General features: G+C 35.2%; 1 protein-coding gene across 1 annotated transcript in view; it reads right to left on the bottom strand.

Annotated features, from left to right (window-relative positions):
- Positions 1 to 1,946: 1,946 nt before the first annotated feature.
- The window catches only part of LRRC69 (leucine rich repeat containing 69), a 93,600-nt gene continuing 79,258 nt past the window's right edge, over positions 1,947 to 16,288 (bottom strand). Inside the window, exon 8 of the mRNA XM_019925154.2 lies at positions 1,947 to 2,291. Coding sequence (XP_019780713.1) covers positions 2,181 to 2,291 — 111 coding nt within the window. The 3' untranslated portion in view covers positions 1,947 to 2,180. The remainder of the gene's footprint in view (positions 2,292 to 16,288) is intronic.

Raw genomic sequence — 16,288 nt, 5'->3', positions numbered from 1 at the left:
CACATAAATGGACAGTTAATTTACAACAAAGGAGCAAAGAACATACAATGGAGAAAGGATAGTTTTTCAATAAATGGTGTTGGGAAAATTGGACAGCCATATACAAAAAATGAAACTAGACCACTATCTTGCATCATACACAAAAATAAACATCAAGACTTGAATGTGAAACCTGAAACCATGAAACTCCTAGAAGAACACATAGGCAGCACACTCTTTGACACTGGTCTTAGCAACATCTTTCTGGATATGTCTCATCAGGCAAAGGAAAAAAAAGCAAAAATAAAAAGGACTACATCACACTCAAAACTTTTGCACAGCAAAGGAAACCATCAACACAATGAAAAGACAACCTCCAAATGGGAGAAGATATTTGCAAATCATATATCAAATAAGGCGTTAATATCCAAAATATATAAAGAACTCATAAAACAACAAAAACCCTGATTTAAAAATGGACAGAGGATCTGAATAGACATTTGTCCAAAGAAGACGTACAGATGACCAACAGGCACATGAAAAGATGTTCAATGTCACTAATTATTAGGGAAATGAAAATCAAAACCACAATGAGATACCACCTCCCACCCATTAGAATGGATATTATCAAAAAGGCAAGAAACAAGTGTTGGCAAGGGTGTGGACAAAAGGGAACCTCCATGCACCGTTGGTGAGAATGTAAATTGGTGCATCTGCTATGGAAAACAGTATGGAGGTTCCTCAACAAATTAAAAATATGTATGTGTCACACCCAATCTTCCAATTTATCCCTCCCCATGCCTCTTACTCCCCAGTAACCATAAGTTTATTTTCTACATCTGTAACTCTACTTTGGTTTTGTAGATAAGTTCATTTGTAGCCTTTTTTGAGATTCCACATATAAGTAATATCATATGATATTCGTCTTTCACTGTCTGACTTACTTCACTCAGTATGAGAATCTCTAGGTCCATCCATGTTGCTGCAAATGGCATATATATACAGTAGATAACTAATAAGGACCTGCTGTATAGCACAGGGAACTCTACTCAGTACTCTGTAATGGCTTATGGGGAAAAGAATCTAAAAAAGAGTGGATATATGTCTATGTATAACAAATTCACTTTTCTGTATACCTGAAAATAACAGAACATTGTAAATCAATTATACCCCAATAAATTTTTTTTAAAAAATTACAAATAGAACTATTACATGATCCAGCTCTTCTACTTCTGGGTATTCACCTGAAGAATATAAAAACACTGGTTTGAAAAGATATATACCCCCTATGCTCACTGCAGAATTATTTACAATAGCATATATATATATATATATATATATATATATATATATATATATATATACTACTCAGTCATAAAATATAAGATGCAATCTTTCCATTTGCTACAACAATGATAGACCTTGAGCATATTATGCTAAGTGAAATAAGTCAGAGAAAGACAAATACCATATGATTTCACTCACATGTGGAATATAAAACAAGCAATAATAAAATAAAACAAGCAAAACAAAAACAAACACACAGATACAGAGAACATATTAGTGATTACCAGAAGGGAAGTGGGGTGGAAGAGGGTGAAATGGGTAAAGCGGGTTAACTGTATGGCAATGGATGGAAACTAAACTTTTGGTGGTGAGCACACAGCAGTGTATACAGAAGCTGAAATATAATGTTGTATACATGAAACTTAATGTTACAAACTGTTACCTTAATAAAAGAAAGAAAAAAAAGATGTTAGTGACACTTAGAAAATAAGAACTCAAATGAAATCATACAAATATAGTTGAACTATCTAGCACTAAAAAGTGATTCCTTTTCATTTGCAAAACATGCATAAAATAAACACTTGTCCCCATCAAAGTCCTTAATACTATTTAGAAATGGAGGGCGGTATTCATAAAATGACAGAAGAAAATAATACTCATTTTCCACATTGATCTTTATTTTTCCTTTTTTATTTTGTTTTTAAGTCAAAGAAGAAACAGCACACTTAGAGTCTAAACAATCTAAAGGTAGACTGTAATGCTTAAATTGGGACCTTCACAATTAAATTATTTTTCTTCCTTTACTCAAGGTACTGACAAAGAGAAGAGCATGGTATCCTAAGTAGGGCATAATCTGACTGTGCAGAGCTGATGCGGCAAGTCATGTGAGGCTCTAAATGAGCTTCTTACCTGCTCTACACTTGAGCAATTCCAAAGACATTAGGGTCACGTTGATTAAAACATTTGTAAGAACAAATTAATATTTGAAGTGGTACCAGCTGTAGATTTCTGCTTATTTTCCAGTTCTAAAAAGTAAAGATTAAAAATAAAATTAAGGCAGTACTCAATAAATATTTTTGAATAAAATAAATATTAACTATCTCAGAGATTTCAGAACATTGGTTTCTAAAGAACACACTAAAGTATTTATGCTTGATTTGCTCTTTTCCCACACACAAATAAACTTAACTAGCTAAGAAGGGCATACACAACACTAAACAAAATTCAATGATAAAAGATTATCTATGCTTTCATCCAAAGATATTATTACATTGCCTAGCTGTAAAGTGTTTGGGATGAAGGTGAAAAAATATACAGAATCCACACAAACCTGATTCTGATCTACAGGGATGTTAAGTTGATCAATCAGCAGAGACTAATTGAACACTCAGTAGACATCTCAGTTTTACCTGTCTAGCATCCATTTCTCATGGAAATTAATCTTGCTAATACTCTGTTCATTGTCTGCAATGTTCATTAAGATCTTCACTGGCTGGGTTTCAGGCAAGTTGACCAATATATGACTTAAGTTTTTGTACTTAAAATATCTCTGATCTTAACTTCTCAATGTACAAAAAAAAGACAGTCAAAAACCCTGTCAGCCAACTTAGTATACATGTCCTGACCACTATTTTGAAATAATGGCAACCTCAAAGCTTACTATTTATATGTTTTATAAACAACTTTTGAAGTTGTTTATAAACAACATAGCTCTCAGAGAGAGAATCCAAAACAGAGTCACAGTTTAATTTGTTGATAATGCTACTTAGTTTTATCATAACCCACTGAGCTATCATCATCACAATCCACAGTGAGAGATTTCATTATTGTTCTGTTCACTCTTCCATAAAAGAACTTTGAGGGCCTATTCAAAGGTTCAAGCACCTAAGCATAGTTATTAATCCATCCTTGAGAGAGTAATAACCTTTCAGCTCTGGTGATAAATCAATGGGGAGCCAAAGTCATACATCATATCACATTTACGCCCACCTCCAAAAGTGACTAGGAAGGGCTCAGAGAATACACGGCACTATTCTAACAAGTATTTTGGATGAAGGTGAAAAAATGGAATCTCTACAAATCTGACTTCTTTCCTAGAAGTTTATGTGATCAACCAGGAAACATTTACTGAAATTCCCAATGGGCATCTTGTTTTTGCCTGTCAGCATCCATTTCCCATCTGTCAGCACAAAAGCCCACCTTTTCCTTTAAGGAACTACCCATTCTCCAATTTCAGTGCAAATGTCATGAAAGAGAGAGGGCAACTGATCCCACCCCCCATCTCAAGACATAACCATGTAACTCAGGCCGAGCACATGACCCCAAACCAATAATCATCAGCCCCAAAGCTTTCCCTGAATCTACTGAGAGAAGGAAGCTCTTCCTCTACTACTAGAAGGCATACTTTAGGGAGCTCTCACCTGAGAGCAAAGCCAAGACAAAGGAAAGCAGGAGGACAAATTCTTGATGAAAAATTTGGATACCTGATCCAGCATGACTAAATATTTAGCCAGACCCATCCCTGGACCTTCTTCATTACTTGAATTAGTCTTCCATTTCTTTAACTTGCAACCAAGAGTTCTGAAAAATTACAAGCAACCAAAAACCTGCACCCTGTTAGACAAAGTGGCAAAGATACAAAGATATATAACAAACAATTCCTGCCTCTTAGAATCTTTCAGCATCTAGTTGGAAAGATAAGACATAAACACAAAAAATAACTAGAGGGCTTCCTTGGTAGCACAGTGGTTGAGAGTCTGCCTGCCGATGCAGGGGACACGGGTTCGTGCCCCAGTCCAGGAAGATCCCACATGCCACGGAGTGGCTGTTCCCGTGAGCCATGGCCGCTGGGCCTGCACGTCCGGAGCCTGTGCTCCTCAACAGGAGAGGCCACAACAGTGAGAGGCCCACATACCACAAAAAACAAACAAACAAAACAAACAAAAAAATAACTAGAAACATAAGGCTCAATACAATGATAGGTTCTATATGAGTACAGAGAAAGGAGACACCACCACAAGCTGCATATTAAGCAAGACTTTACAGTATAACAAAATGGTGAACTAGATGTTGAGGGATGTCCAGGATGTGGCTACCTGGAAAAGGTACGAAAGGACATTTAGAAAAGGTGAACTATGAGAGCAGTAATTCAAGAATGTGCTTTGGTAACTGGGGAAAAAATACAGTATAAACAATAAATGGATCATAAAATGTTGAGTCATGGGATATCAACAATAAACATATTAGTCCAGGGACAAAAAGAATTCATAAGTAGTTGTTCAATGATAGACACATTATGTATAATATTTCAGATCTACTTTATATGAGATCATATTGATTAATTAGATTATAATGGCTTAATGTTAAAATTGTGCTTGAAGAACTAGTGACAAAAGCCAAAACCTAAATGTGGCCTTTTCCTTTTCTGTATACATAGTAGATAACCCTCTCATCCAACAAGCTATTCTTGTCCACTACTGTAACCCATCTCATCTAGAACTAAAGGGCTATTAAAATAAACCATGCTACATGAACTTCACTCAACTTCTGTTTAAGAAACTAGGACAGAGGAGGTAAAAGACAAACATATACCAAGGAATTAAACGTGGCCATACAACTATCAGATTTGCTTTGTCCAGTTTCTCCATGAGGTGAAAAGTTTATAATAGAAATTACTAAAGGCATTTTCTATTTCCACTGTGGTTTTAGCTATTTTCCCTTGGGTCATTAAGAAATTGTATGGGCAGTTTCCTTTGGCTCTTGTTGCAAGCAGAAACACAAAATGTCTGTGTCCCTCATTCTCCTACTTGAGGGTATTATTGTTTAGTTAATTAGAATACAATGTTTTATTAAACTTTTTTTAAATTTGTGGTACCAATCTGTATTTATAGTTGTCACATTCATGGTAATCTTTGTATAGGTTCAAACATTTTGACTGCTTCAAGCAGTCATTCACCAGTTACATTAATATTTTTTGAAACATCTTTATTGGAGTATAATTGCTTTACAACGTTGTGTTTCTGCTGTACAACAAATGAATCAGCTACATGTATACATATATCCCCATATCTCCTCCCTCTTGCATCTCCCTCCCACCTTCCCTATCCCACCCCTCTAGGTGGTCACAAAGTACCGAGCTGAATTCCCTGTGCTATGTGGTTGCTTCCCACCAGCTATCTATTTTACATTTGGTAGTGTATATATGTCAATGCTACTCTCTCACTTCGTCCCAGCTTACCCTTCCCCTTCTCTGTGTCCTCAAGTCCATTCTCTACAACTGTGTCTTTATTCTTGTCCTGTCACTAGTTCTTCAGAACCATTTTTTTTTTAAGATTCCATATATATGTGTTAGCATACGGTACTTGTTTTTCTCTTTCTGACTTACTTCACTCTGTAGGACAGACTCTAGGTCCATCCACCTCACTACAAATAACTCAATTTCGTTTCTTTTTATGGCTGAGTATTACTCCATTGTATATATGTGCTCAATTTCTTTATCCATTCATCTGTCGATAGACACTTAGGTTGCTTCCATATCCTGGCGATTGTAAATAGTGCTGCAATGAACATTGTGGTACATGACTCTTTGAATTATGGTTTTCTCAGGGTATATGTCAAGTAGTGGGAGTGCTGGGTCATATAGTAGTTCTATTTTTAGTTTTTTAAGGAACCTTCATACTGTTTGCCTTAGTGGCTTTATCAATTTACATTCTCACCAACAGTGCAAGAGGGTTCCCTTTTCTCCACACCCTCTACAGCATTTATTGTTTGTAGAGTTTTTTCATGATGGCCATTCTGACAGGTGTGAGATGATACCTCACTGTACTTTTGATTTGCATTTCTCTAATGATTAGTGATGCTGAGCATCCTTTCATGTGTTTGTTGGCAATCTGTATATCTTCTTTGGAGAAATGTCTATTTAGGTCTTCTGCCCATTTTTGGATTGGGTTGTTTGTTTTTCTGATATTGAGCTACATGGGCTGCTTGTAAATTTTAGAGATCAATCCTTTGTCAGTTGCTTCATTTGCAAATATTTTCTCCCATTCTGAGGGTTGTCTTTTCGTCTTGTTTAAGGTTTCCTTTGCTGTGCAAAAGCTTTTAAGTTTCATTAGGTCCCATTTATTTATTTTTGTTTTTATTTCCATTTCTCTACGAGGTGGGTCAAAAAGGTTCCTGCTGTGATTTATGTCATAGAGTGTTCTTCCTATGTTTTCCTCTATGAGTTTTGTAGTGTCTGGCCTTACATTTAGGTCTTTAATCCATTTTGAGTTTATTTTTGTGTATGGTGTTAGGGAATGTTCTAATTTCATTCTTTCACATGTAGCAGTCCAGTTTTCCCAGCATCACTTATTGAAGAGGCTGTCTTCTCTCCATTGAATATTCTTGTTTCCTTTATCAAAGATAAGGTGACCATATGTGTGTGGGTTATCTCTGGGCTTTCTATCCTGTTCCATTGATCTATATTTCTGTTTTTGTGCCAATACCATACTGTCTTGATTACTGTAGCTTTGCAGTATAGTCTTAAGTCCATGAGCCTGTTCCTCCAGCTTTGTTTTTCTTTCTCAAGATTGCTTTGGCTATTCAGGGTCATTTTTTTTTTTAAGAAGATGTTGGGAATAGGAATATATTTATTTATTTATTTATGCTGTGCTGGGTCTTCATTTCTGTGCGAGGGCTTTCTCTAGTTGTGGCAAGAGGGGGCCACTCTTCATCATGGTGCACGGGCCTCTCACTATTGCGGCCTTTCTTGTTGCAGAGCACAGGCTCCAGACGCACAGGCTCAGTAGTTGTATCTCACGGGCCTAGTTGTTGTGTGGCATGTGGGATCCTCCCAGACCAGGGCTCAAACCTGTGTCCCCTGCATTAGCAGGCAGATTCTCAACCACTGTGCCACCAGGGAAGTCCTCAGGGTCTTTTGTGTTTCCATAAAAATTGTGAAATTTTTTGATCTAGTTCTATGAGAAATGCCATTGGTAGTTTGATAGGGATTGCACTAAATCTGTAGAATGCTTTGGGTAGTGTAGTCATTTTCACAATGTCGATTCTTCCAATCCAAGAACATGGTATATCTCTCCATCTGTTTGTGTAATCTTTAATTTCTTTCATCAGTGTCTTATAGTTTTCTGCACACAGGTCTTTTGCCTCCTTAGGTAGGTTTATTCCCAGATATTTTATTCTTTTTGTTGCAATGGTAAATGGGAGTGTTTCCTTAATTTCTCTTTCATATTTTTCGTCATTAGTGCATAGGAATGCATGAAATTTCTCTGCAGTGATTTTGTATTCTGCTTCTTTATCAAATTCATTGATCAGTCCTAGTAGTTTATGGTAGCATCTTTAGGAATCTCTGCATATAGTATCATGTCATCTGCAAACAGTGACAGTTTTACTTCTTTTTTTCTGATTTGGATTCCTTTTATTTCTTTTTCTTCTCTTATTGCCATAACTAAAACTTCCAAAGCTATGTTGAATAATAGTGGTGAGAGTGGGCAACCTTGTCTTGCTCCTGATCTTAGAGGAGATGGTTACCGTTTTTCACCATGGAGAATGATGTTGGCTGGGAACATATTTTACCAAAGGCCATTATCAGCTTTGTATTGAATAGGAAACTTTGCATGTGATTATTCTCTAACTTAATAATTACTATTTCTGTATAATATCTCTCATGGCTAGTAATTGTTTCCTGGAAATTTTACTGAGAAAAATGGACTCATCATAATTCCTTGGTAACATAGTTTTCCATCTAGAGTCATCGAACTCAATAATGTTATATGAGAAAATAACGTCTCTAATACCTTGTCTCTTGATACCCATTTAAGTTTCTATTTTCATTTGTGGCATCATCTCCAGTATGACATATATTTCTACCAGTATAAAATATGTCCATTTGAAATAAGCTTTTACAAAGGAATTACAACACACATTCTTATAGTAGACATGTCTTCACAAACCTCAATTAACAAAACCTCACAACTCTGTCAAAGATAATTACTGCTTTGGTCATTGTTTACAGTTATAAACTGAAACACTAAAAGATCCTTTCTGTCAAGCGGAAGTCAGAGAAGAGGCAAAGGAGTTGGTCTATGATTAGACATACTTTTATATCTTTTTACCCAAAGCTTTAAAATGTGAAATGCTATATAAAGTCTAATTTTCATTCTTTACTCTTTACAGTGAAATGCATTATTTCCTGAAACAAATAAACATATGATTATAATCTTCTTGCTATTTTATGGAAAAGTAGTCTTGTGCTTTAAGTTTGAATATGCATGTTTACTAAGTTTTATATTTGTTGAATGGTGGAATTGAGAGATGTTTTTAAAATATGCCTAAGTGATAATCATTACCATATTTTAAACTTTGAGAAATCAAAAATTAACTACATATATATTTATATCATACAGTATATCATTTATATCATACAGTATAAAGTAAATCTTTGGATAAAGTTTCAATATTACATGAAGCACAAGGACTAGGAAAGAAGAGATAGATGGTTTCCTATTTTCTCAATAAAAGTTATAATGGTAGGCAGGATAAAGGCTCCCCAAAGATGTCTAGGTCCTGTGACTACATATGTTACCTTACATGGATAAAGTTAATCACACTTTGCAGGTGTGATTGACATAACTTAAGTATCTTGAGAGCAGGGGGTTATCCTGAATTATCCAGCTGGACCCAATTTCATCACAAGGATCATTAAAAATGGAAGAGGGAGGCAGAAGAGAAGGTCCAAGGGATGGGGTCTGAGAAGAACTAGATCTGCCAATGTTGGCTTTGATAATGCAGGAAGGAGACCATGAGCCATAATGTGGGTAGCCTCTAAAAGCTGGAAAGAGTAAGAAAATGGATTCTCCCCTGGAGTCTCCAGAAAAGAATGCAGCCCTTTGATTTTAGCTTTGATTTTAGCTCAGTAAGACTCATATTGGACTTCTGACCTACTAAACTATAAGATAATAAATTTTGTTTTTAAGACTCCAAGATTATAGAAATTTGTTACAGCAGCAATAGAAAACTAATACTAGCATCATGTTCCAAATTAATACTAGCATCATGTTCCAAATTAACAGGACCAAGAAAGGCATGACTATGAGAGCCCCTCTTCCCATTACGGAATCAAGGCACTCTGGAGCTAGAAGAGACTTTGGTCTAATCACTTCATTGTCCAGATGAGGAAACTGGTCCAGATATAATGACAAGGTGACTTACCTTAGACCTCATAGTTCGAGGCAGAAACATGACTAGAATATAATTTCACTAAATTCTAGATTATTTTTAGTCATAGTATGCTTCCCAGCTTCTTTCACCAATGTAGTGTTTTGATTATAGTTTAATAATAATTTGCAGAACTGTTTGCAAGAATGAACAGTTATTGGAAAGTGCACATATTTTCAAATAAAGCATAGAAGAAGCATATTGCTTTGCTGTTCTGGTCTATCTCCAACTGATGGCTAAACATATTCACTTGAATTATCCACCCATCAATTGAAACTCAACAAGTCTAAAATGAAACTTGAGTTCCTGCCTCCCAAATCAGCTCCATGTGGAATCTTCTGGTTTTCTCCCTCACACCCTCTGAGGTTTCCCACATTCAATCAATCGCCAAGTTCTGCCATCCTTCCTCCCTCATGGTGCTTCCTTTCCTTGCATTTCTACTGCTACCCCTTATACCCCACTAGGCAAGCACTCTAACAGGTCTCTGTTCCTCAGTTTCTCTTCTCTTCAAACTACAAGTAACCCAGCACAGTACGGCCAAATGATTCCTTCTAAAGTACATCTTTTTTTTTGTATCATTGACTTGTCCCCACACATTCAGGAGGACTCCGTTTCCAAACAGGATCAAGTTCAAACTCTTTATTCTATCCTTTGACAGGTTCATAGAATTTGACCCTAATTTTTTTTTTGTCTTTCTCCCACTCCCAGGCAAAAACAAACTTAATTGATTTACTTCCTTATGAACATGACTCATTCTCCAAATTGTTCTCTTCTCCTAAAATATTTTCTCAGCTTCCTTCTCCATGTATCTGAATTCTATCTATGTCAAGGCCCTGCACAAATTCCAGCACCTGCCTGGGCACTTCCTAGGCCTGACAACCTACAGCGATCTCACCTCACACTTTGAAGCCCTAAAGCAATTGGTCTCATTTTACATTTTGTTTTTATAACTAGTGTCTTTTACATCTTTACAGAGTTTAAACTCTTGGATTTTAGCCATGGGGACAAACTAGGTTCCCTATTTATTTGCATTGTACTTAGCACCCAGAGTTCCCTGCTTTAAACAGGTTCTCAAATATTTATGGAATGACTGAAAGTAATTTAAAAATACAAGATGAACATTCAGAATGACAATTCCTCTATTCCATCAGTGATAAGCGCCAGCAATGAGCACTCCTCTAAAGTTAACTGTTCCATTTAGGAAGTGTAGCCATACATTCAGGATTGCCTAGGACAGTCCTGGCTTCCTGATGATTTTCCAATTATTAATAATGTTGCCCACCTTCACTCTCAAACACCTCTTGACTTAGATGATACATTATATATGGTAATTCCACCCTTAGGGTAGTTTGGACTGTAGTAAGGGCAGAAACCAGAAAGAAAATCCTGCTCATGTTCCAGCCACCCATCCAGCTATGCAGCATTCACTCTACTACAAAGTGATCCTGCTCTTCATCACCATCTTGGCATAATCAGTGTCCTCTGAATTTCACGTGGGAGGTTCAAACATTTTGGTTATGCACAGCTTCAGATAAATGCGCTGCAGTGAATACATCTTAAGATTCTTTAGCAGAAAAAAAAATCATATATACTGAATACAACTGTTAACTCTACCTAGCAGTTTAAGAACAAAAGGGAGAGTTCCCTAAAGGGAAAGGGGAATTCAGTGAATTCCCATAGAAGTAGAAGCAATCAAGAGACAGTGTGCGAGATCATTTATACTCTAATTGTTTTGCTGTTTTCTGAATAAAATGATAAGAATCATTCATGTCATCTCAATTTTTCTGAACAATAAATACACATTATTTTCAAGATTGTTTAGAATTAGAAATGTGATGCCTTCTGATCCTCTAGGTGTTCAATTTACATTAAATTAACTAACCATTGCATGTTTTAAGACCTACATTTATTTTCACAGTTGACTGGTTGAAATGATCAGTTTCATAAATGAATGTCAGTGGTATATAAACAGTAATAACTTTTTATTGCAAAGTAAGATTTTGCTCTGTAAGTAGTGAGTAAAATTATTAAATGTAATCTTATGTTTCATTACTGACAGCTTGTCATAAAAAAGGAATTAAGGCTGCAATTTTTCATTTATTTTCATAAAGTAGATCAGCTTTTTCACTCATTTATAGTGAAACCTACTCAGCCTAATCTCTTTTGAATGAAGTTTTAATTACATTACATCATTCAATACAGGGCTGAGAGTTCATGTTCCATACTGTTCCCTCCCTAAACAACTTTAAAGGAATCTAGGGAAATGTTACATTCAACTAGAGTAACTACGTGAAATGAAAATATCAAATTCATATATTGGGCACTGGATCACTCAAGTATTTGGAAAGAATTTTATGAGACTATTTAGTAACCTCTAAGTCACTGGTTCAATTATGACCCAAGTTGGTAGTAACTAAAAAGGATTAATTTTTGTTGCTGTTTTGAAGCATTATATCATTAGTAGTTAATACTTAAATATCAATTATATTGAAATTATTCACAATTCTGTAATTGCTAAGGACTAACTGAATGGCAAGGGCTATAACATTTGAAAAAGACAAAAGCATCTGAATGAATTATGGTAAAAGTTAATATTTGAGATTGTGTAAAATGTTTCATCAACTATTTCCAATCCTCTTCTCACTAATTCATAAGATAAGCATGGCATAATTTCACATTCACCTGAATAGAAGCAATTACAATTGGATATTTTGTTGTGTCTAGCCTTTTATATCGAGAACAAAGTCCCATTTGTCATCGTGTCTCCCTTCTTCAACTGTGCCCTCAGATAACAAACCCATCAGAGACAGAACATTCTGTAAAGCACAACAGGGTAACTAGATGTTGGCCTTATCAAATTGGGTTCTTCCTTCATGCTAAACTCTAAAGCTTAGCATCCTGAAAAGATAATAAAAAGCTGAATTTTTTTTAACAGAAAGGGAGGCTTCTAGACAAACTAGTCTTTGTATACTCTCCCTTTACTTAAATAGAAAAATAGCATAAAATCCTAAATGTATGTAAAAGCAACTTTTTAATAACATGGTTAATCTGATTATCATCTCTATGTATTTTCTGTATGTTCTCACTCTAGAAACAGGGAACTAAACAACTCCATTAAAATAATGTTTCACAGAAACAGACTCACAGACATGGAGAACAGACTTGTTGTTGCCAAGGGGGGTGGGGGCGAAGGATAGACTGGCAGTTTGGGATTAGCAGATGCAAACTATTATATATAGAATGGATAAACAACAAGATCCTACTGTATAGCATAGGGCACTGTATTAAATATCCTCTGATAAACCATAATGGAAAAGAATATGAAAAATAAAAAAGAAATATACACATATATATATATATATGTATATAACTGACTCACTTCACTGTACAGAAGAAATTAACACAGTATTGCAAATCAACTATACTTCAATAAAATAAGTTAATTAATTAAAAATAATAAAAATAATATTTTGATTGCCAAGCATCTAGTAATATATATTCCAACCTAAATTTTTATCCAATTGTTAGCCATTTTTAAATATTCTTACATTTATTTAGCATAATTTATAAATTCATACTATACACTTATTCTAATTGTAATTCCATTGTCATGGAATTACATGACACATTTTTTCACTACATATACTTACTGTTACTTGTTTAACTTTTTCGATTATTTTAAAGGTTAGAATCAGTGATTGTTTCACAGCAATTTTCCTTTAGAAAATTTTCTTCTCCCCAATTTTCCAACACTTCCATGTACTCTGCCTGTCAACTTATCTAGGAATATAACTTTATATTTTGAACTATTTTCTCTTTCTACACTGAAGATATTATGCTATCTTTTTTCTGGAATCTGCTTTCAGTTCATTGTCATTTCTTTGTAGGTGATCTATTTTCTTAAAATTTTACCTTTTGCTCTAAATAGCTTCCCTTTGGTAGTGTACATTTTTACCAAAATGTGTCTAGGTATGGATTTATTCTTATTCTACCTGGCACTCAGTGTGCTTTTTCAATGTGAGGGATCAAGTCTTTCTTCAATATTTTAATATTTTATTCCATTAATAAGAATTCACACCCAGGTCTCTGTTTCTTTCTTTTTTTAATTGAAGTGTAGTTGATTTACAATGTTGTGTTAGTTTCAGGTATACAGCAAAGTGATTCAGTTATACAAACATAAATGTCCATCTTTTCAGATTCTTTTCCCTTATAGGTTATTACAAAATATTGAGTAAAGGTCCCTGTGCTATATAGTAGGTCCTTGTTGGTTATCTATTTTATATAGAGTAGTGTGCATATGTTAATCCCGAACTCCTGATTTATCACTCCCCTCACCGCCTATCCCCTTTGGAAATGATAAGTTTGTTTTCTGTGTCTGTGGGTCTGTTTCTGTTTTGTATATAAGTTCATTTGTATAATTGTCTTTTAGATCCCACATATAAGCAATATCACATGATATTTGTCTTTCTCTGGCTTACTTCACTTAGTATGATAATCTCTAGGTCCATCCATGTTGCTGCAAATGGCATTATTTCATTCTTTATTATGGCTGAGTAATATTCCATTGTATGAACATACCACATCTTCTTTATCCATTCATCTGTCGATGGATATTTAGGTTGCTTCCATGTCTTGGCTATTGTTAATAGTGCTGCAATCGATGCAAAAATACTCAGCAAAATACCAGCAAACCGAATCCAACAATACATTAAAATGATCCTACACCATGATCAAATGGGATTTAGCCCCAGGATGCAAGGATTTTTCAACATCTGCAAATCAGTCAGTGTGATATATCACATTAACAAATTGAAGAATAAAAAACATTTGATCATCTCAATAGATGCCAAAAAAGCTTTTGATAGAATTCAACATCCATTTATGATAAAAAAATACTCTCAAGAAAGTGAGCATAGAGAGAACATAATAAAGTCCATATATGACAAACCCACAGCTAGCATCATACTCAACAGTGAAAAGCTGAAAGCATGTCATCTAAGATCAAGAACAAGACAAGGATGTCCACTCTCACCACTTTTATTCGACATAGTTTTGGAAGATCTAGCCATGGCAATCAGAGAAGAAAAAGAAATAAAAGGAATCCAAATTGGCAAACAAAAAGTAAAACCATCACTATTTGCAGATGACATGGTACTATACACAGAAAATCCTAAAGATGCTACCAGAAAACTACTAGAGCTCATTAATGAATTCGGTAAAGTTGCAGGATACAAAATTAATACACAGAAATCTCCTGAATTCCTATACACTAACAACAAAAGATCAGAAATAAAATTCAAGGAAAAAATCCCATTTACCATCATATCAAATAGAATAAAATACCTAGGCATAAACCTACCTAAGGAAACAAAAGATCTGAACTCCAGAAACTATAACACACTGATGAAAGAAATCGAAGATGACACAAACAGATGGAAAGATATACCATGTTCTTGGACAGGAAGAATCAATATTGTCAAAATGACCATTGTATCCAAGGCAATGTACAGATTCAATGCAATCCCGATCAAATCGCCAATGGCATTTTTTATGGAACTAGAACAAAATTTTTTTTTAATTTGTATGGAAACATAAAAGACCCTGAATAGCCAAAGCAATCTTGAGAAAGAAAAATGGAACTGGAGGATTCAGGTTTCCTGACTTCAGACTATACTACAAAGCTACAGTAATCAAAACAGTATGGTACTGGCACAAAAACAGAAATATAGATCAATGGAACAGGACAGAAAGCCCAGAGATAAACCCACACACCTATGGTTAATTAATCTATGACAAAGGAGGTAAGAATAGACAATGGAGAAAAGACAGCCTCTTCAATAAGTGGTTCTAGGAAAACTGGACAGCTACATGTAAAAGAATGAAATTAGAACATTCCCTAATACCACACACAAAAATAAACTCAAGGGCTTCCCTGGCGGCGCAGTGGTTGAGAGTCCGCCTGCCGATGCAGGGGACACGGGTTCGTGCTCCGGTCTGGGAAGATCCCACATGCCACGGAGTGGCTTGGCCCGTGAGCCATGGCCGCTGAGCCTGCATGTCTGGAGCCTGTGCTCCGCAACAGGAGAGGCCACAACAGTGAGAGGGCCACGTACTGCAAAAAAAAAAAAAAAAAAAAAACCTCAAAATGTATTAAAGACCTAAATGTAAGACCAGATGATATAAAACTCCTAGATGAAAACACAGGAAAAACACTCTTTGACATAAATCACAGCAATATCATTTTGGATACTTCTCCTAGAGTAACTGAAATAAAAACAAAAAATGGGATCTAATTAAACTTAAAAGCTTTTGCACAACAAAGGAAACCATAAACAAAATGAAAAGACAACCTACAGAATCTTTTGGGATTTTTTAACCATTATGTTTTTATCTCATGCTATATTCTTATGCCACTGTGTTGCAGTTTTTATAATGCACTCAGACATATTTAATTGATTAAAATGTATTCTTACTTTTAATTTTTAAAATGAAATTATGTAGATACAAAATCTCTTTATTCTCCTATTCTTTCTTCCATCCTTATTGTTTCTTCAGTGATGACTAATGTTAAGCTGTGCACACACTTGTGTGTGTGTGTGTGTGTGTGAGTGTGTGTGGGTGAAATCCTGAAGGAAAATTCTTCCATTTGTGTGGTCTGAATACCAGTCAGTCTATGTTCCACTCCACAAGTCAAGAGAAGAAAAGCCTCATATCTCTTTCACATGATAGTCTTTTAAACATAAGAAGGCAGCTGTTTGAATAATTGTATTGATATCACCATCAATCAATGAATTTATTTACACTTTCTCTT

The sequence above is a fragment of the Tursiops truncatus genome, chromosome 17 (genome assembly GCF_011762595.2).
Source record: "Tursiops truncatus isolate mTurTru1 chromosome 17, mTurTru1.mat.Y, whole genome shotgun sequence".
NCBI classification, from domain to species: domain Eukaryota; kingdom Metazoa; phylum Chordata; class Mammalia; order Artiodactyla; family Delphinidae; genus Tursiops; species Tursiops truncatus.
Note: the sequence above shows the minus strand (reverse complement) of the source record. Positions and strands in the feature narration are given on the sequence as shown.